General features: G+C 45.5%; 1 protein-coding gene across 1 annotated transcript in view; it reads left to right on the forward strand.

The window, feature by feature from the left end:
- The window catches only part of SYN3 (synapsin III), a 548862-nt gene that overhangs the window by 173558 nt on the left and 355031 nt on the right, over positions 1-20273 (forward strand). The window contains exon 5 of the mRNA XM_023189045.3: positions 16271-16427. Coding sequence (XP_023044813.1) covers positions 16271-16427 — 157 coding nt within the window. The remainder of the gene's footprint in view (positions 1-16270; positions 16428-20273) is intronic.

The following is a 20273-nucleotide window of genomic DNA, read 5'->3' on the forward strand; positions in this document are numbered from 1 at the left end:
CATTGCGATCCTTGAGTCTGACATTGAGCCTCTGATTTACTTGGCCCTGTGATTGCCCTAGCTCAGTGATGTCAGCTCATGCATTTTCTTTATTGATTTAGTCATCACTGTTATTTGCAGCCAAAATCATCTTCATATTCAGAAGATATAAGCAGATACTGTCAAAAGTCTTTTTTTTTTTTGCACCCAACTCCCTGGTGCATAAAATTCTTATGAATGCTTTTATGTATGACAGTCCATTCAAAATTAGTGGCAGGCAATTGAAATTATACAGTATGTGAGTGTTAAGATTAGTTTCATTCTCAGAAGTGTTTGTTAGTAGCTAAAACTTAGAAACAACCTAACTGTCCATCTGGAGGGAACTGGTTGAATAAATGAGGGTAGAGCCATGTAATGAGATACAATTATAAGTAAAGAATCATCTCCATTTGTACTAATATGATTTTTTTTTTTTTTTTTTTTTGAGACGGAGTCTCGCTCTGTCACCAGACTGGAGTGCGGTGGCGTGATCTTGGCTCCCTGCAACTTCTGACTCCCTGGTTCAAGCTATTCTCCTGCCTCAGCCTGTTGAGTAGCTGAAATTACAGGCACATGCCACCACAACCAGCTAATTTTTGTATTTTTAGTAGAGACGGGGTTTCACCATGTTGGCCAGGATGGTCTCTATCTCCTGACCTCGTGATCCTCCCGCCTCGGCCTACACAAGTTCTGGGATTACAGGCATGAGCCACCGCACCCGGCCGTGAAATGATTTTGAAGATATGCTACTTTGAAGAAAAACAAGTTAGAACAGTGTACAGGAGACCTTGAAATCCGTGGACATAGAAAAACATCTGAAGTTTATTGCCTCAGTTCTTTGTGGATTGGCTTATGTGATCTTCTTAGCAACACTATGAAGTACATGTTATTGTTACCATTCTCTTTTTGAAAGATAGGTAAACTGAGGCATGGAACTGTTAACTAGTGTTCCTGGGATCCTACAGTTGTTTAGTCGTAGAACTGGGGCGTGAGCCCAAAGTCCATGTTCTAAACATGCAATTAATCAACCCCTGGGGCTATTGGAAGAATTAAATGAGCTCGTGTGTTTAGCCAGTGTTGGCCTTAACCAGTAGTTCTCAAAGGGTAGTTCATGCTCCAGCAGTGTGAGAAATTTGTTAGGAGTGTATTTGTTTGGAAATGTGTTTAGCTTAGAAACGTTTCCCAGGTTCGGCCAGATTTTTGTTTTACGTGATAGCTGCATGCTGATGTGTTTCTTGGCTGGTATGAGTATATGAAGTCCCACCTAGCAAGGGAAAGAATAAGTCCCAGCTAAAACTTGAGGAAACATACCTAAATATTGTTACCACCTTGCTTTCTTGTCCAGCAGCCATTGATTGGCTACCACTGTGGACTCAGCAGGAAATTATCCTGTAGTCAGTGATGTCTGACATGGGCTTAGGAGATACCAAGATTCTACTACCACTCTGAGGCCGGCTGTTGGATCTGTACACACCAAAACTTGCCAAATGATTCCTCTCATCAACTTAACTACACCATAGGACAGGAAACTCAAGCCCCTTTCCTTCCTCGGTGCATTTCACATTAGAGATGCTCGGTAAATGTGCACTGAATGGAGATATCATCACAGTTCACCTGGTAGCAGCTATCTTTTTTTTTACAGAGAGACCCTAACAGGAGTTCTCATATTTGGCTGCACATTCCAATTACTTAGAAAGCGTCTAAAAATTCCCAAACCCAGGTGGGCACTTCAGGTCAATTCTGTCAGAATATCTTGGGGCAGGGAAGAGGAGGAAGGACTAGTTTTGAGAGCTCCTTGGGTGATTCCAATGTACAGCCAAGATTGGCGAGCCACTAAGCTAGAATGAGGAGGGTTCATCTGACAACTGCCAAACCAGCAAAGACACACAGCCCCAGACACAGTGGGTAAAATCCAGAGTGCTTTCTAGAAAGCTGCTCCCACCCTCTGCTTCTTTTGATGGGCATGGGAACTGAGCTGGAAGCCACCAAGATCCTGTCTTAAGAGGTTCCCAGGTTCCTGTCCACAGTGGAGGGTTCAGCTGGAAGCCCTTACTGGGTGATGGTCCTAAAAATTACTGCCATATGTCTCCAGCAAGGAGAGCAGAGCCCACATTTGTTCCCTGCACCTTCCGCAGCCTCTTTACATAGCTGCTCAAGACTCACCCATGGGGGCTCCCTAAATAGCTCCCTTTAGTTTCATAATTTTATTGAGCTTCTAGATTCCTTGCATTTTGGCCAGACCCTGGAAATTCAGATATAAATTCAACATCACCACTCCCTGGTGGAGTTCACAGCCTGGAATGGGAAACAGGAAGTAAATCAACCGCTAGGATGTGACATGATCAGGGCCTGGTGGAGAATAGTTCAGAGAAGCGAGGGCTTAGAGGAGTGGGTTGCGGGGCGGGGGGGCTTCAGAAGGCTTCTGAGGAGAAGTGGTAATAGTGCTGAGGCTTTTTTTGTTTTCTTTTTAAATATTCATATACATATTGTAAAGTTCGGAATAATCTTAAACATAGAGAGTTGAACACACTACTTTGACAAATACTAACATTTTGCTGTGTTTGCTTCAGATCCTAAAAAAAAAAAAAAAAAAATTCTGAACTATTTTAAGCCTAGAAAAAGTACAGAGAATAATTTAGCAAACACTCATAAACTAAGGTGGTTAAGACAGCCGTTCTGGAGCCAGGCTCTTTGCATCTGCTGTGTGACATTGGAGAGGCTGCTTGTCCTCTCTGTGCCTCTGTCTTGTTTAAACACACACTTCAAAGGGCAGCTGTCAGGATCAATTAAGGTAATGCTCTGAAAAATACGAGTGCCCAGTGCTCTTAAATGCTAACTGTTGTTTCCCTTATGTTCACAACTGAGCTTGTCAAATCTTAACATTTTGCCGAATTTGTTTTAGATTTTTTTAAATGAAAAGAAATATAATATCATAGGTACTTTTAAGGACTCTTGTCTACACCATTCCCTACACTGATGACAGACAAAAGGTTAGCCAGGCAGTCAGGATGGGAAAGTCCCTGGTAGAACACAGGGACAGGGAACGCCCTGGCTTCTGAGGAAACCCTCTGGTGTGGTCAGAAAGGAAGATGACCCGACCGATGGGTAGGGAAGGAGGCTGGAGAGACAGCCGCAGCTTGTCAGGGAGGACCATCAGGCATTTCACCTGCAAGCCCAGGTCCCTTCACAGACAGATGACACATCCTGCCCTCCCCTGTCTCCCAGGAAACCCTTGAGGTTCCTTTTTTTTTTTTTTTCGTGACGGATTCTGGCTCTGTCGCCAGAGTGGAGTACAGTGGCACGATCTTGGCTCACTGCAACCTCCACCTCTTGGGTTCAAGTGATTCCCCTGCTTCAGCCTCCGAGTAGCTGGGTACTACGGGAACCTGCCACCATGCCCAGCTAATTTTTGTATTTTTAGTAGAGACGGGGTTTCACCATGTTGGCCAGCTGGTCTCGAACTCCTGACCTCAGGTGATCTGCCCTCCTTGGCCTCCCAAAATGCTGGGATTACAGGTGTGAGCCACCACGCCCAGCTTTGAGGTTCCTTTTCACGTCTCCTTTCCTTTAAAAAAAAAAAACTACCAAACAATGGATAAAATAAATAAAGCTCACCCACTCTTGCCCCTCAACCTGGAAAATTCCATCCTGTGTCAGCTAGCTTTGTGGGAAGATGGAGAACCTAGGGAACCAGTGAGAAGTGGCTGGGCCACCTGAGATCAGCGCCACCGGGGTGCTCTGGGGGCGGAGATGGGGGACTTAGGGTTGTGGGCCAGGCAGGAGTGTTTAGCATCTTTTGGGTCCAGCTTCTCAGGCTTGTACTGAGGAAGCGGCTTGGGAGGGGTGCCCTACGAGGCAGATATTTCCTGCTGAACGAGCTGATAAGTGAGCCCTCTGACTAGTTCAGCAGTTAACCCGACAGAGCACAGATGTGGCCTATCAGACAGAGATACGTGTGGGGAAGGCCTTGGGTATAAGTACATATTAGCGCCTGGCCTGGGTTTGAAATGTGCTCTCCCATCACCCCTCGGCAGTACCATCATTTTTCATCTCAAAATGGACTTTCCTCTTCCCCTACTCCTCTCTCCTCCCCTCCACTCCCCCAGCATCCGTTCCAGCCGCTGCCGAGGAACAGCTGCTCTGAGGCCCATCTCTCATCGGCTGCCTTATCTCTCGGATGAATAATGTTCCCCTTCCCCAAGCAGCAGCCTGGCAGGAGGCCCGCCCCAGCGCTGAGCAGACTGCTGACAGCACTGGAGCTCAGGCAACTGTCGGAGAGCAGGGCTGCCCCAGGCCCCCACGTGGGTGAGGGCTAACCCCTCTGCCTCCCGAAGACATGCCACCCGAGGCCCCATGGCCCTGGTGAGCTGCAGCTCACAAACTCAGCCCTTCCAAGCACATCTCAGCAGCCCCTAGGTGCAGTTGCTGTGCTGGGTGCTGGGGAAACAGGCATTTCAGACATGGACCCTGTCCTTCAGTGGCGAGGGCTGTTTACAAGACATGCGACTTGTACCTAATAGTACAGACCTCTCTACTTAGTAGTTCTTAGGAACATACTAACTACTCCAGGTTTCAGTTATCCTCATCTGCAAAATGGGCTAGTAAGAGTGGAGTGTAAATGCTTGTAGGTTCTCTGCTCACATCCTCTTTGCCAGCCAGTGCCCACAGCAGCTGCAGGTGTCATGGTAACGCTGTATCCATGGCCTTCTCCATTTCTTGGGCTGATGGTAACTGCATCCCTGAGACAGCTGAGAGGGTAAACCCTCTCCACCACCACCCATCAGGGGGTCAGTGGCTGATTGCTCTTGGGGATACAGACGCCCATTGCTCTTTCCTCAAAGTGAGACACCTCCATGGTACTGTTTTTGCCCCAGAGCCCCCCTGTGGATCAGGTCAAGGCCAGAGCTTCTCTAAAACAACATCCCTCCTTGGCTTCTTCCCCTTTCTTGTGGTGCCACCCTCACCCCTCACAGTTTTCCTGAAGAGCACTCCCTCCATGAATCACTGGCTTGCAAATCCCTACTTTAGCCTCCACTTCTAGGGAACCCAGCCCAAGAGAAGTACCTACTTCATAGGAATTTGGGGTGAGGATGCTGTGAGATCATGTTGAAATGCCCTTTGCAAGCGTCTGGCACTCAGCAAGCACCCAATAGTGGGTAATCATGATTCTTACAAACCAGTAACACCTGACAGAATGTAACAGGGGAGCTCAGATGCACAGCTTCAGTGGGAGGTGGAAGTTGAAAGCCTTGACTCCAAGTTCTGGCATGGGAGACAGTCATCCCAGGAAGGTCCCCCAGAGGTCACATAGCCCAACTCTCCTTTGACCAATCAGGAACCTGAAGCTGAGAGAGGAGAAGCAACAATCCCAAAAGAAACAAGAGCAGAGCTGGGACTAGAAGATGTCTTGATTTTTCCCACTACCCTTGTTATTTTAACCACTTTCTGATTCTCTGTTTTCAGTTACTTTTATTTAAAAAAGCGTTGATGACTTTATGTGGACCAGGACTCCGAGAAGGGAAGCCATTTCCATTGTGGAGCCATTTCCATGTGGATCCCCTGAGTACCTACTATGTGCTTAACACTGGCTAGGTACTCAGGAAGGGGTCACAAAAGTATATTTCTATCCTTATTGCTGTGGTCTGAATGCCTGTGTTCCTCAGAGTTCGAATGTTGAAATCCTAACCTTCGAGGTGATGGTATTAGGAGATGAGGCCTTTGGGAAGTGATTAGTCATGAGGGCAGAGTTTTCATGGATGGGATTAATGCCCTTGTAAGTAAGAGGCCCCGAGAGAGCTCCCTTCCCCCTTCGACTATGTGAGGACGCAGTGAGAATGTGCCATCTGTGAGCTAGAAAGCAGCCCCCCCACCTCCCCAGCATCACATCGGTCGATGCCTTGGTCCTGGACTTCGCAGCCTCCAGAAATGTGAGAAATAAATTTTTGTTGTTTATAAGCCACTCAGTTTATGGCATTTTGTTGTAGCAACTCCAAGGAACTTAGTGATTGCAGAGCGTTTGACTGTTTTCAAAGTTTGTGTTGGTTACCTTTATTTTTTTTTAACCAGTCAATATAGGGATTTTCAAAAAAAATTTTAAGTGCATTGTCAATGTTTAAGTTATTGAGACTTTGACATTAATATCCAGATTTAGGTATCTTTTGAAAAGTCACAAGGGCCATGCAGGACCGTCATTCCCACATGGCCATAATGGCTTAGACTTTAGACTGGGTCCACATTTGCTTATTCATCACTCCTGGTTTCTCCCTCCTCACCCTCCACAGAGGCTTCCACTAGCTGCGCTTTGTCTTAGTGATTGTGCCCTCCTACAGAAAAGTGAAACATACCTCATACTATTGAGTGGCAAAATGAAAGACACATGAAAGGACATGCCTGCATCCAAAAAAGGTCGAAGAGAGCGTTGTGGAAATGAACGATATTCTTATGTGCTTTGTATGGAAACAGAGAGTGTGTGTGAGAAGAGAAAACCGAAGAGGCCCACCTCACTCAACCATGATGGTACCTGCTTGGCTCCCTGCAGTAGTAGCAGGGAAATCATATAACACTCAACACTCAGAAGTATGGACCCTGGACTAGGCCCGGGCTACAGAGAGGAATAAGATGAGGGATTTGTGTTGAGGATTTAGAAGCTGAAGGTCTGTTAAGGTGTCTCAGGCATGAGGCATTGGAGGAAAAACCAGAGTGGAAATGAGGAATGGGGAGTGTAGGGACCAATCCTAGACACTTCTGGAGGGAAGATTTAGCAGCTCTGGTGGCTCCTTACTTAAGGAATGTCAGGGAAAGAATTGCACGTGATTTCAGGGTGACGGACACCCAGTTCCTGGGAGCATGACAGACCTTTAACAGAAGTCCTCAGATCCACTTTGGGGGAAGCTGGTGAGTTGGGGTCCAGTCACGCTGAGTTGGAGGTGCTGATGAGAGGTTCAGGGTGGTAGAAGGTGCTTGTTGCACAGTGATTGTGCCCACGGACTTCGAAGCCCAAAGACTTGCACTCCAGTCTCAGGTGGACACCTTCTTGGCTGTGCTTCATCTCTCTATGCCTTTGTTTCTTGAAAACTGAAGCTATTGTTATCGTATCTACCTTGTAGAGTCATCGTGAGGATAAAGATAACATAAGTAAAATCCTAAAAATGATTCCTCGCACCAAGGAAGTGCTCTATAAATCTGAATCACTTTCATTATTGCCTTTGAGGACAAGGTAAGGGAAGTCCCTGAATGGAGATGATTCCATGAAGCAGAGAACCAAAGACTGAGCCTTGGAGAAGAGCTACAGTAAGGGAGAAAACAGTGAAGGAGCTGGGAGTTGGGAAGCAAGGTCGGAGAGTGTCTTCAAGGCAAGGTGGAAAAGGTTTGCAGAGGAAGAGGACAGTGATCATGCCTCAGAAGCCACAGAGGACAAGAGGAGCTCTGCAGCAGGGCTTCTCTAGCAGGGTGCATTTCCACCCAGGGGACACTTGGCAATGGCGGGAGACATTGCTTGTTGTCACAACTGGGCATGGGAGTGCTGCTGTATCTAGTGGGTAGAGGCCAGAGATGCTCCTAATATCCTATGAGGCACAGAACAGCCCCCCACAACAAAGAATTATCCAGCCTGAAAATGTCCACGGTGCTGAGGTTGGGAAACCCTATTCTAGAGCCAACGGGCTGTGAGGTTTGACTCATGGTTCCATCACCAATAACTGCGTGACCTTGGCGAGTTCCTTAGCTGCTCTGTGCCTCGGATTCATTGTAGGTTTTCCTTGTTAGGTTTAAATGAGTGAAGTTATACAGAGGGCCTAGAGCCCCATTGTACTTTACTAGAGCCTCATTGTATTTTAGTTGTAATTAGAAATTGGGTAAGGTAAGGACACAGAAGAAACCATCTGATCTGGGGGTTTCACACTTAGAAGTGACCTCAGAGCGATTGTATTGGGGTGTAAAGGGGCTAACAGCCAGGTGCAGAGGGCACATTGGAATTGGGGCCAGTAGGCACAGACTGCCTTGTCCAACAGGCATAGCAATGGACAGAGGAAGGGGAATGACTAATTATAGCTGCAAGGCCAAGTGCAGGGGAGTTATTTCTCATCTCTATCTATCTATCTATCTATCTATCTATCTATCTATCTATCTATCATCTATCTTTCTACTATCTTCTATCATCTATCCATCGATTGATCGATCATTTCTCATCTATCTGCTATCTCTTTATCTATCATCTACGTACTTATTTCTCTATCTATTTATGCATGTGTACCAACCAAAAGTTTTAGTAAATGCACAAACTGCGATATCATGAAAATGGAAATTTTCAAAAGAAGAGAAATCACCTGCCACCCTGACTTCCTTAACAAATGAGTGGTTTTCCATCTCTCCTTCCAGGCCTATCATTTTGACAGTGCTTTAGTCATAAAACAGGTCCTCTTTTCTATTGTTTTATGTCACATGAAATTGTACCATAAGCATTTTCCATGATGTGACTTCATTGTTACATTTTCCTTTTTTTCTAGAATGAAGATAACCTCATTGTTTTTTTCCTGATGTTCTATTCTCTCTCTCTCTCTTTTTTTTTTTTTTTAAACAATGCAGGCAGTACCAAAAAGTATGAAGAAGAATGTAATAGTTCCCATTTCCCATCTCACTCTTTAAGGCTAGCATTTTGGTGAACATCCATCCGAACAAATCTCCACGCATTTATCAATTTGTTGACTTCCTCCTTCTTTTATGTAAATGTGAACGTGATTTAACTGCTAGTCCATTTGGAACCTTGAAGTGAAGGGTTTTTTATGGTTGGGGTCTGCTATGGTCTGAATATGTGTGTTCCCCCAAAATTTATGTTGAATCCTAACCCCCAATGTGATTAGGATGTGGGGCCATTAGGAGGTGATTAGGTCGTGAGGTCGTCAGCCCTAATGAATGGGATTTGTGACCTTCAAAAGGGACCCCAGAGAGCTGCCTTGCCCCTTCTGCCATGTAAGGACACAGTGAGGAGCCAGGAAGGCGACCTCACCAGAGACCAAGTGTGCTGGTGCCTTGATGTTGGACTTCCCAGCCTCACATTCCCAGAATGTGAGAAATGAACTTCTGTTGTTTATAAGTCACCCCGTCTATACTATTTTGTTCTAGCAGCCCAAACAGACTAAGTCAGGATGGTTGCTTTAGGAAGTGGGGAACGGGGCCATGCATGGTTGTACACCAGAACAAAGGAAGCCAGCAAGTCCTGAAAGATACTAGAAAAGGGAATAGTGGGCACATGCAGTGTGTTAGTTTCCTGAGGCTGCTATAATAAAGCACCACAGGTTGGGTGGCTTAAACAACAGAAATTCATTCTCCCATTATTCTGAGACCGGACGTCTGAAATCAAGACTCCCATGCCATGCTCCCTCTGAAGGCTCCAGGGGAGGATCCTTCCTTGCCACTCCCTATTTCCTGAAGGTCACCAGCAATCCTTGGAATTCCCTGTATTGTAGACATATCACTCCAATCTCTGACTCCCTCGTCGCGTGGCACTCTCTTCCCCTGTGTGTGTTAGTTTCTGAATTTCCCTCTTCCCCCAAAGACATCAGTCATTGGGTTAGGGTTCAGTCTCCTCCAATCTGACCTCATCTTAACTTGATTATGTCTGCAAAGGCCCTATTTTCCAAATAAGGTCACAGTCACAGGTACCAGTGCTTAGGACCTCAACATACCTTCTTGGGGACAACAGTACAACTCATAACATGTGGGGTTCCCAGCGTAACTAGGAGGAATAGGATAGAGCAAGGACAGAGATTCAAGGATTTAGTCTCTAAAGTGACAGGGAAGGAAGAGACCAGGATAAAGATACCAGGATTCTGAGGCTGAAACAAGAGACGAGGAAGCTTCCTTCCTCCAGCAACTCGTGTCTGTGTTTTATTAACCTCCTAGCACTTTACAAAGAGGGGCCCCGGATTCAACAGAGAGCTGGGCTGTCTGTAAACCCCACTGGGCCCCTTCCCCACCGGTGTGCATCTGGCAGCTGCCATGGGGGCCCCACAGGCCTCCCTCCTGCATCCTGTTGTCTGCTCCTCACCAGATTCTTGGTTGGCTGCCACCTAATTTCTTTTTGGCCTGGGCTAATTTCTTGCAGTCCTCGGGCTGGCGGGAAGCATCACTAATTCCCAAAGTCCTTCCATATGGGCGATTCAAACTCCTCCATCTGCAAAGCATGCACATTTCCCCGGCTTTATCCTTACAGAATTGCGATCACCCTAAGTCTGCAGGAGCATGGAGCTTGTTTCAATGTTTTGAATTCCCCATCCCCGTTTGCTGGTTTACTTGGTTCCCTGTGTCCCCTTCCCCCCAGATTTGATACCCAAGGTTGAACTTTCCAAGGTGGAGTGTTAGGGAGAGTGTGGAGACAGTTAAGAGAAAACGTGAAGTCTCTCTGCCAGTTGACATGGACGTCAGAAAGTCTGGAGCCTTCCCAGGCCTGGCTGGAATCAACTCTGGGTGTGATGGGTCTCAGCATGTGAACAAAATCAGCATGAACATCATCCTTTGCCAACTTGGCTCTTGGGGACCAGGGGACAGTTACGAAATAGTGGTCAAGTGACTGAGAATAATGAGGCTTCTGCTCATTAACTTAGGTCTCAGGCAAAGCCCAGCCAAGAGCTGTCCTTGCCACCACAGGCCTCAGCATATTTGAGGGAATTATTACACTTCTCCAATGGTTAAGAGTCACTTCACCTCTGGCCTCCAGCTTTTTGACGCTGCCGGAAGCATTCAGTAATCCCCCTGTGATGCGTCACCTGTCCCATCTTTACCGTTAATTATTTCTTGTCCTTGATTTCCTCTCAAGTGTCAACAGCCACTTCTGAGAAAGACTTGGGATCAGGAACCCAAATATTATAGCTCTTATTAAGGTTAAAGGTGATATAACAAGAAAACCCAGCTACAGCCTGTGGCCAGGATATGCCAGTTTGTGTGAGATTAAAGGTGACCTTACCCAGGCACCAGAGACCCAGGTCATGGGTTCAGTGGGGCTCCACGGCAGGAAGAGAAGGAAGGGGCTTAAAGGGTTGTGGGATTTCTTTTCTTTCTTCTTTTTTCTTTTTTTTTGAGGCAGATTCTCGCTCTGTCGCCCAGGTTATAGTGCAGCGGCACGATCTCGGCTCACTGCAACCTCTGCCTCCCTGGTTCAAGCAATTTTCGTGCCTCAGCCTCCCAGGTAGCTGGGATTGCAGGTGTGCGCCACTATGCCCAGCTAATTTTTTTAAATATATTTTTTGTAGAGATGGGTTTTTGCCATATTGGCCAGGCTGGTCTCAAACTTCTGGCCTCAAGTGATCCACCTGCCTTGGCCTCCCAAAATGCTGGGATTACAAGCATGAGCCACTGCATTTGGCCAGCTCATCTAATGTTGACAGGTGTCTTGCCTCCCTCCTTATCTCTGTTCCCAGCTGGCACTTCTACTACAAATGGGATTTCTTCATGTAACAGGAAAATGGTCTCCCATCAGCCCAGTTTACATTACTTCAGTGTAGCTGGCCACTCCTGTCTTCCGGAGCTCAGATACAACACGTCTGAGAATGTTCTCACAGGCCCATTTTACATCAGGGGTTCCATCCTTAGACCAGTTACAGCCCAAGAAAATGTGGTTCTCTGATCAGAGAGGATTTCCCCATGGGCTCTGTTTCTAGAGAAAGGAGGGGTACAGAGCAGATAAAACCAGCATAGTCCACTACACCCCCAACCATGAGGGCACATTCATTCAGTCGCAGGTGTCTTCCCCCTGACTGGATACTCTCCAAGCCCCACCTACTGGACAAACCTCGGCTTTTAAGACCAAGCCTTCCAGCACACACTCGCTCACACTCATCCCTTAACAGAGTTGAATCCATCCTTTGGGCCACCTTTGCCCCTTGTACTTGCCTCAATTATTTCACTCACTCGCTCACTCACCCACTCACTCCCTCTGTTAATTTAACAAATGCTGGCTGGGCACGGTGGCTCACGTCTGTAATCCCAGCACTCTGGGAGGCTGAGGTGGGCAGATCACCTGAGGTCAGGAGTTTGAAACTAGCCTGGTCAAAATGACAAAACCCTGTCTCTACTGAAAGTACAAAAATTAGCCGGGTGCGGGGGCACGTGCCTGTAATCCCAGCTACTCCAGAGGTTGAGACGGGAGAATTGCCTGAACCCAGGAGGCGGAGACTGCAGTGTGCCAAGATCGCACCATTGCACGCCAGCCTGGGCAACAGAGTCACACTCTGTCTCTCAAAAAAAAAAAAAAAAAAAAAAAAAGTGCTGAGGGCACGTTGCACCCAACTCCTGTTGGGTTGTGAGTTTCTTAAAAGCAGGAATCGTCCCTGTCATCTTGGGATCTCCAACCTTTGCCAGAGTGCTTGGCCCACTGTCGGGGCTCGGTAACTACTGGAGGCCACAACCTTAAATACTGGGGTGACTGCAGGACTTGGCCACCCCCTGGCCAGATGGAGAACCTGGGGTGCTGGGTACAGAGGGAGGAACTGAATGCCACAGGTTGCCCAGCTCAAGTCAGTAATTTCTCTATGGTCATTGTAAATCCATCATACCCTAGACGTTCAAGAAGGACTCTGTGCCTTCTGTAGCAGTGAATGGCAGAATTCAAACTATAACACATGCCTGGTTTGACCTGATATATTGTGCGTGGGAAGTGGTTATTTTTCACATGTTAGATCTGATACTCTTAAAGAGGTCATGGTAGCCAACTTGAATTCCCTGTGGTTATGAACTTCTTCGTGGTGTTACTTGTTGTTACCTTGTAAGACAGCCCTATAAGGGGCAACTCGCTGTCTCCTGGCTATTTTGTCTATCAGTCTAGTTTTTTTCTCTAGGACCACAGGGAAAGTGATCCCTCACCTTTCCAGTGGCCATTTCACATCATGTTCATTCATTTATTCGTGTGTTTATATATGCATCCATTAATGCAATCATTCATTTAAAAACAGTTTTAAGGCCTATTTTGTCCAAGACGGTCAAGTTCTCTGTTCCCATTGAGCTGACATCTTTAGAGAAGAGAACTAGACAGTTAAGCAACAAATCAAACAAACAGGAGAAATAAAATCATGAATAAAGAGCCATGAATAAAGAAAATAGGGCAAAACGAGGGTTGGGGCAAATTTTGATAGAGTAGACAGAACAATGGCTTTGAGGATGAGGCACCTACACACAGTGTGGGAGAAGAGCATCTAGGGAATTGAAAGAAGGGAAGGTGGTCAGTGTGGCTTGCGTGGCAGTGAGGGAGGGGAGAAAGATAGAAAATGAGGATGAAAGCCTGAGCAGGGTGGTCCATGCCTGTAATTCCAACACTTTGGGAACCTGAGGCAGGAGCATCACTTAAGTTCAGAAGTTCAAGACCAGTCTGCACAATAGCAAAATCTCATCTCTACAAAACAAAACAAAAAAAAATTAGCTGGATGTGATGGTACGCACCTGTAGTCCTAGCTACTTGGGAGGCTGATGTGAGAGGATCGCTTGAGCCCAAGAGTTTGAGGCTGCAGTGAGTGTGATGACGCCACTGCACTCCAATCTGGGCAACAGAGTGAGACCCTGTCTCTAAAAAAATAATAATTTTCTAAAAAGAGTAGAAAATGAGGATGGAGTGGCAGGCAGGGGCCAACCCACATGGGACCTTATAGCCATGATGAGGCGCTAAGGATCTCTTGTCAGAAAGAGAGAAGCCTTTTGAGGGTTTAAAACAGAGGAGTGATGTATAATTTTGCAAGAGCACTTTGAATGTGGGATCTTGAGGTAGATTTCCAAATCTGTAAAGACAACAGGGAGCTGCCTGCTACTTTTATTTTGAGGAATCAGAAAGGTTCTGATTTAGAGTTGAGTTTTGGAAGCCCTGGAGAGAGAGAGCACCATAATATCTGGAGCCAGAGTCGAGTATCCCAAAACAAGTCATGGGATTCTCCTCTTGGAAGGTCGTCTTGGAAGGGCATCCTCCTTTTCTAGATAGCCAGGTTTGGTATTCTTTGTTTTTCCCATGTCCCTCTTGTGAATTCTCAGCAATGGGGAAAAAATAGGAGGCAAGAGACCTTTCATAATTTCCTCATGGAGAAGGATGTCTTATCCTTCGCTGCCACTGTTGTCTGTGATGGAACCCACGCTGCCAGGGAGGAGTGGATGTCTCGTTGTCAAAACCAGAATCATGGACAATGTATTTATGTGTTGTTTTTTAAGATGCACATCCATTTAAGAAAAAAAAAAAACAGACAAGTAAGCATCTAGTAAAAACATTGCCACACATGATGGATAAAGGCCAGTATCCTTAATACACAGAACTCACCTCAGTAGGAAACCAGAGGCCCTATTTTGTTTTGAATGGAAAAGGATGTGAACATACTTTTACAGAAAAGAAAATGCAGATGGTTAATAAAAAGTGTTTAATTTCGCTAGAATCGGAGAAATGCAAACTAAAACAATAGCAGAATACAGGGTGTCTTTTGAGGGGGAATTCTGTTGTCAAATTGAAAAACAGTATTTTTCAAAAACTGCAGTGCTGGTGAGGCTGTAATGAGATGGACACTCAAAAACAATTTGTGAGATGTACCTTAAAAAGGGGACTTTTTTGGGGTATCTTACAAAAAGTTTATACCCTTTAATCCATTAATCCCACTTCTTAGGATCTATGTTATGAAAGTAATTTAAATTAACGGCACTGATTTGTATGTAACATATTGGAAATAGCCTATATGATAATAGTAAATGATTGGTTGACTTAATTATGATATATCATTCAGTGAACTATTGTGTAGAAATTAGAAATTATATTTTGGAAGATATTTTTGGTAGTAGAGAAAAATATTTACACTATACTATTATGTGGAAAACATTAAAATCAACTAATAGAAAGTATGGAGCAGTTATGAATGTGAATGCATGCTATATACATTGAAATTGATCATTGGATCAAAAATGTATATACAAAGGTTGTTAGGAGTTTCCTCTGTGTTGTAAAATTATGGGTACTTTGTTTACTTCTTTGTACATGCCAAGGAATTTTTGTTTTGTTATGCACAAGGAATGTGTATTACTTTTAAAATCAGATAAAAGTAGCAAATGGTTATAAGTGCTCCCTATTGCCCCATCCTGGACAACAGAGCCAGACCCTGTCTCTGCAAAATAGAAAGCAGTAAGTGCACCTTATTGCCTGTCAGAGACACACCCACAGTCTCCCTTCATTCCTTCCTCCATCACTCTGTTGCTGTAATTCCAAGATTCTAACCCTAACCCTAAGCACAGAGTGATACGAATACTGTCATACCCTTTTGAATGTCAACGTCATTTCTACAGTGAGACTGATTTTTTGTGTGTGATTTAAAAGTAAGGAATCCAAAAATAGTTTGATCTTTGGCGGTATGAATCAAACAATGTGTGAATCCTCCTGGGGCCCTGTGATGGAGTCAGAATCATGTGGACTTGGAGCCAGATGACCTAAGTTCAAAGGCGACTCTCCTGCTCCCGAGCTTTGTGATTCAAAAAGTTCATAATTTCCCTGGGCTGCAGTGTTTCCATCTATAAAATAGGGAGATGGTCCAGACCTTTACCCAGGTCTGTTTCTGAGCACTCATCAGGATCCTCTCTGTAGAGAGACCTAGCAAATAGCCTGGCATGGACCTGGCCATCATATCCATACTCTTGCTGCTTTCCAGAGGTTGCTACTTGAACAAAAAAGACAAGATGTGTTGGTTGATTTGAGATCTGCAGGAACAAGAGCCGGAGCTGTGAGGCTACACAGACCCGGCCCTGCTGCCTCTCTGCAGTGTATCTTTTTGAATGAGTGACTTAGTCTTCCTGAGGCTCAGGGTGCTCGTTTGTGAAATGGGAGTTGATGACAAAACTCACCTCCTAGGGCAGTTGTCCTCACATAGATAATACATACATTCAGTAGAGTGTGTGGTACCTTGCAGAATCTCAGTCGATTCACTGAGTTTTTTGATATATTTTTTTTCTGGTTGCAAGTGAAATAGATGTTCAATGTAGGGAATTTAGGAAAGAGCCTTTAAGAGAGAGAGAGAGAGAGAGAGAGAGAAAGAAAGAGAGAGAACGTATATAGTGCTCCCAGCCCTTTGACTTGATGGTGGAGTAGCTGTGCCTTTGCACCTAACCGCCCTCATCCCCTACCCTCTCCCTCTGAACTAAGCTGCCGGCCTGCAAGTCAGTGCTATCATCCCCAGCAAGCTGTGGCCAGACGCCCTGGTGTTTCATCAATGCCCGAGTATGGTAACACTGCTCTTGGCTCTCTCAGCAGATCCTTCAAGCCAGACTTCATCCTGGTCCGCCAGCACGCCTACAGCATGGCCCTGGGGGAAGATTACCGCAGCCTGGTCATTGGCCTGCAGTATGGAGGGCTGCCTGCTGTCAACTCTCTCTACTCCGTCTACAACTTCTGCAGCAAGCCCTGGGTGGTAGGTGACAGGGCAGGCTGACCTGGAGGGATCTGGGAGGCAGTGGGTAGCCTCCCACTCTGTGACAAGCCCACTCCCTAGCATGGAGGCCTCAGTAGTAAAAATTCTTATTTAAGCAACTGAACTGAACTTGGATCCTAGGGCTCTTGTTGGAATTGTTGCCTAACAATTATGTTAATGTTATATTTTATATATTATTATGATAAATATTTATAGGCCGGGCACGGTGGCTCATGCCTGTAATCCCAGCACACTGGGAGGCCAAGGCAGGAGGATCACCTGAGGTTGGTAGTTGGAGACCAGCCTGACCGACATGGAGAAACCCCATCTCTGCTAAAAATACAAAATTAGCCAGGCGTGGTGGCGCATGCCTGTAATCCCACTGTAATCCCAGCTACTTGGGAGGCTGAGGCAGGAGAATCCCTTGAACCCAGGAGGCGGAGGTTGTAGTGAGCCGAGATCGTGCCGTTGCATTCCAGCCTAGGCAACAACAGCGAAACTCCGTCTCAAAAAAAAAACTTTATAATAAATAAATACATATATATTAATATAAACATATTATATATTATACATGTTACATGTAACATATGATATATTATTTACATATATGTAATAATAATTGATCTTTGTAATATATATAATACAGTGATACAATATATACTATTAATAATAATATTTAACAAAACATATTATTATATAACAACATATATGATATGGTGTTACGTTATAACATTAGTCATAAAGATGTGCCATATTGTTTTATGAACGAATATCATGATTGTTGTTAACAGTAGACCCCATTTATTGAGCACTTACTATGTCCCAGAAAACTATGCTACCTGGCACTCATACTGTCATTCTCATGTGAAGTGAGTGTCACCCCTTTGTTTTACAGAGACAGAAGCTCAGCTTCAGGCCAGTTAAGGAACTTGCTCAGTGAGTGGTGAGGCCAAAACTTGAGCCATCTCTCCCCAACACCCAACATTTAATTTCTCTTCTTTTATTCCTTAGTTTCAGTCATTCATTTCATTGATTTGAGTTTCCATCCAAATGTTACCTATAAGAAAGACCTCTTAAAATACTACTCCTCGGCCCAGCATGGTAGCTCACGTGTGTAATCCCAGCACTTTGGGAGACCGAGGCAGGTGGATCACGAAGTCAAGAGATCGAGACCATGCTGGCCAACATGATGAAACACCATCTCTACTAAAAACATAAAAATCAGCTGGGCGTGGTGGCACATGCCTGTAGTCCCAGCTACTTGGGAGGCTGAGGCGGGAGAATCACTTGAACTTGGGAGGTGAAGGTTGCAGAGAGCCCAGATCGGCCACTGCACTCCAGCCTGGAAACAGAACGAGACTCTGTCTCAAAAAAAAAAAAAAAAATACCACTCCTCCACTTGCTCAAGTACTCTCAAATCCCTTACCCTGCTTTATTTTTTTCCTAGATACTTATCTCCACCTAGAATGATAAATTCATCCATTCGTTTGTGCATTATCTGTCTCTGTGATTAGGAGTTATTCATTCACGCAACAAATACTTCTTGGGCACTTACTGTGTTTCCGGTGCTGTCCTAAGTCCTAGAAACATAGCAGTGAACAACTCAGACCAAAATCCCTGCCCCGTGGATCTTAACATTCTAGTGAGCAGGGGCATGTGTGGTGCTTTAATACATATGCAATATATCCTGTGATCCGTGACAAGGGGGAAGATAAAGGATGGAAAGCGGATGGGTAATGTGGAAGCTGGGGGCTATGTGGATTGTGCTCTGTGAAGCTCATAGCTGTCTGGTCTGTGGTGTTTTGCTGTCTCTCTGTGTGACCAGCCGGTGGTGTAGGATGGTAGTTGAGAGTGAGCTCTGAAGCCGGATTCCTAGGTCCAGGCTTCTCCACTTATGAGCTGTGCTACCTTGAGCAACCCCCTTAACCTCTCTGAACTTAGCTTCCTTATTTAGAAAGTGGTGATAGTAATAGAGCCTTCCTGGTAGGGTTATGATTTAATAGATGAAAGTGCTTAGAATGTGGCTGGCACAAAGTGCACACTCAATAAATGGTAAAAATTATCACTGCCTTAGGTACTTGAAACAAGTTCCATGTAGAGTTGGGACACTCAGTATTTACTGAATGGCTACATGCATTTATTTAATAGGTGTAGATAGACTTTACCACTATTGTCATGGCCCTGGTCTCCTTCTCATTCTGCCCTAACTGGGCTTTTTGGCCAATGGCATCCAAGATTTTCAAGTGCCACTGTTAGGAAAGGGTCCTAGATAGTGTTAGCCCTTCCCCACCTTTTTCTGCAGTTACCATGATAGTAGCAACCACCATTCATCAGCACTAACTGTGCACTATCCTGAGCCCTTAACATGCATATTGTGTTTAATTCTCAGCACCGTTATGAGTAGGAGTTGCTAATATCTCCATCTTACAGATGAGGAAACTGAGGCTCACATAGCTAGTAGTAAGTGGTAGAGCTAGGCCTCTTCAAAACTCATGTGCTTACCTGTGGAATCACTCTCCCTTTCTGGACTCCAATTTCCTTGTCTGCAAAATGAGGGACCCCACACACACATGTATCGTTTTCCATATTTCTGAGTTCTCCTGAATCTTCCGAGTTGACCCCCTGCTGTGCTGCATCTGAAGGCCACCCCCCAAGGTTTTGCAAACCAGTCCTGGGCGGATGCAGAAAGTTCCTAGTTACTCTGTTTTCAGTGTCCAGGCTCTTAGTATTGAGTGACCTCCAAGTCAGCTTGGCCACTCGTTTAACCACTGGGCATCCACATGGGACCACAAATTCCAGTTGATTCCTTTACCTTGTTCAGAATCTGATTTGCTCTTCTCTGCTTATATCCACCAGCAGCTCTCCTTCACCTTCTGGGTGAATTCTAAGCTTTCTGGTCAGGCCTTTAAGGCTGGTGATCCATGATGGATCACACTTTGACCTCGTCTCTCATCATCACCTGCAACTGACACCATAGCATGGCAGCTGCAGAGGGTCTCCAGCAGACACTAGTCTCAATGCACACCTGGAGGGCCCTTTCTCCTTCTCTTATGTCATCTGCTCCAGGGGATCATCCTGACTCCCTACTCTGTCCCCCTTCCAGGTCCCATCATCTCCTATGCTTCCCTCCAGCAAGACATTAGTATCACAGCCATGCACCTGCAGCCTGTCTTCCCTCAGCCCTTGCCTCCATGTTCAGCTTGTTGCTCCGATAATAAAGCATAGTGATAGAGCTCACCTTTGAGCTCTGGAGACAACAGCTGGCAAAACAAGCAAGTATTGAAGCAGGAGGAGAGCAGTGGGAAGGGATGTGGCTTGAGCTGTTGGAAATGAGAGGGATTGCAACAGCAGAGAAAATATTTATTAATAATAACACCTAGCATTTTAGCACTGCTGTGGACAAAGCACTGCCTTTGGCACACTGTATCCTTACAACAATCCCGTGAGATTGGATCTCCAGTTTACAAGTCAAGAAACCAAAGCTCAGAAACCTGAATTGACTTCCCAGGTTATACAGCTAGTAAGTGGCAAAGCAAGAATTTGAACCCAGGGAGGCTGGAGCCACATCTAACACCATCAATTACCATGCAAAGCTGCCTCTCTAGAAAGAAGACATTGCAGGCGAGGTGCAGGGCATGAACATCAGCAGGTGGAGAAGGACCTTGTGTGAAATGCTGAGGCTGTAGTAAGTGCTCATTAAATATGGTTGAACTGAACCCAGTGTGCTGCCTACTTACTAGGTCTTGGGCAGAAATGGAGGGGTTAACATGGCTGGATGATGGAGAGGATGAATGTCCAGCCAAGGAATCTGGTCTTTATCCTATAGGCAGGGAGCACCTACTGAAG

The sequence above is a fragment of the Piliocolobus tephrosceles genome, chromosome 19 (genome assembly GCF_002776525.5).
Source record: "Piliocolobus tephrosceles isolate RC106 chromosome 19, ASM277652v3, whole genome shotgun sequence".
NCBI classification, from domain to species: Eukaryota; Metazoa; Chordata; class Mammalia; order Primates; family Cercopithecidae; genus Piliocolobus; species Piliocolobus tephrosceles.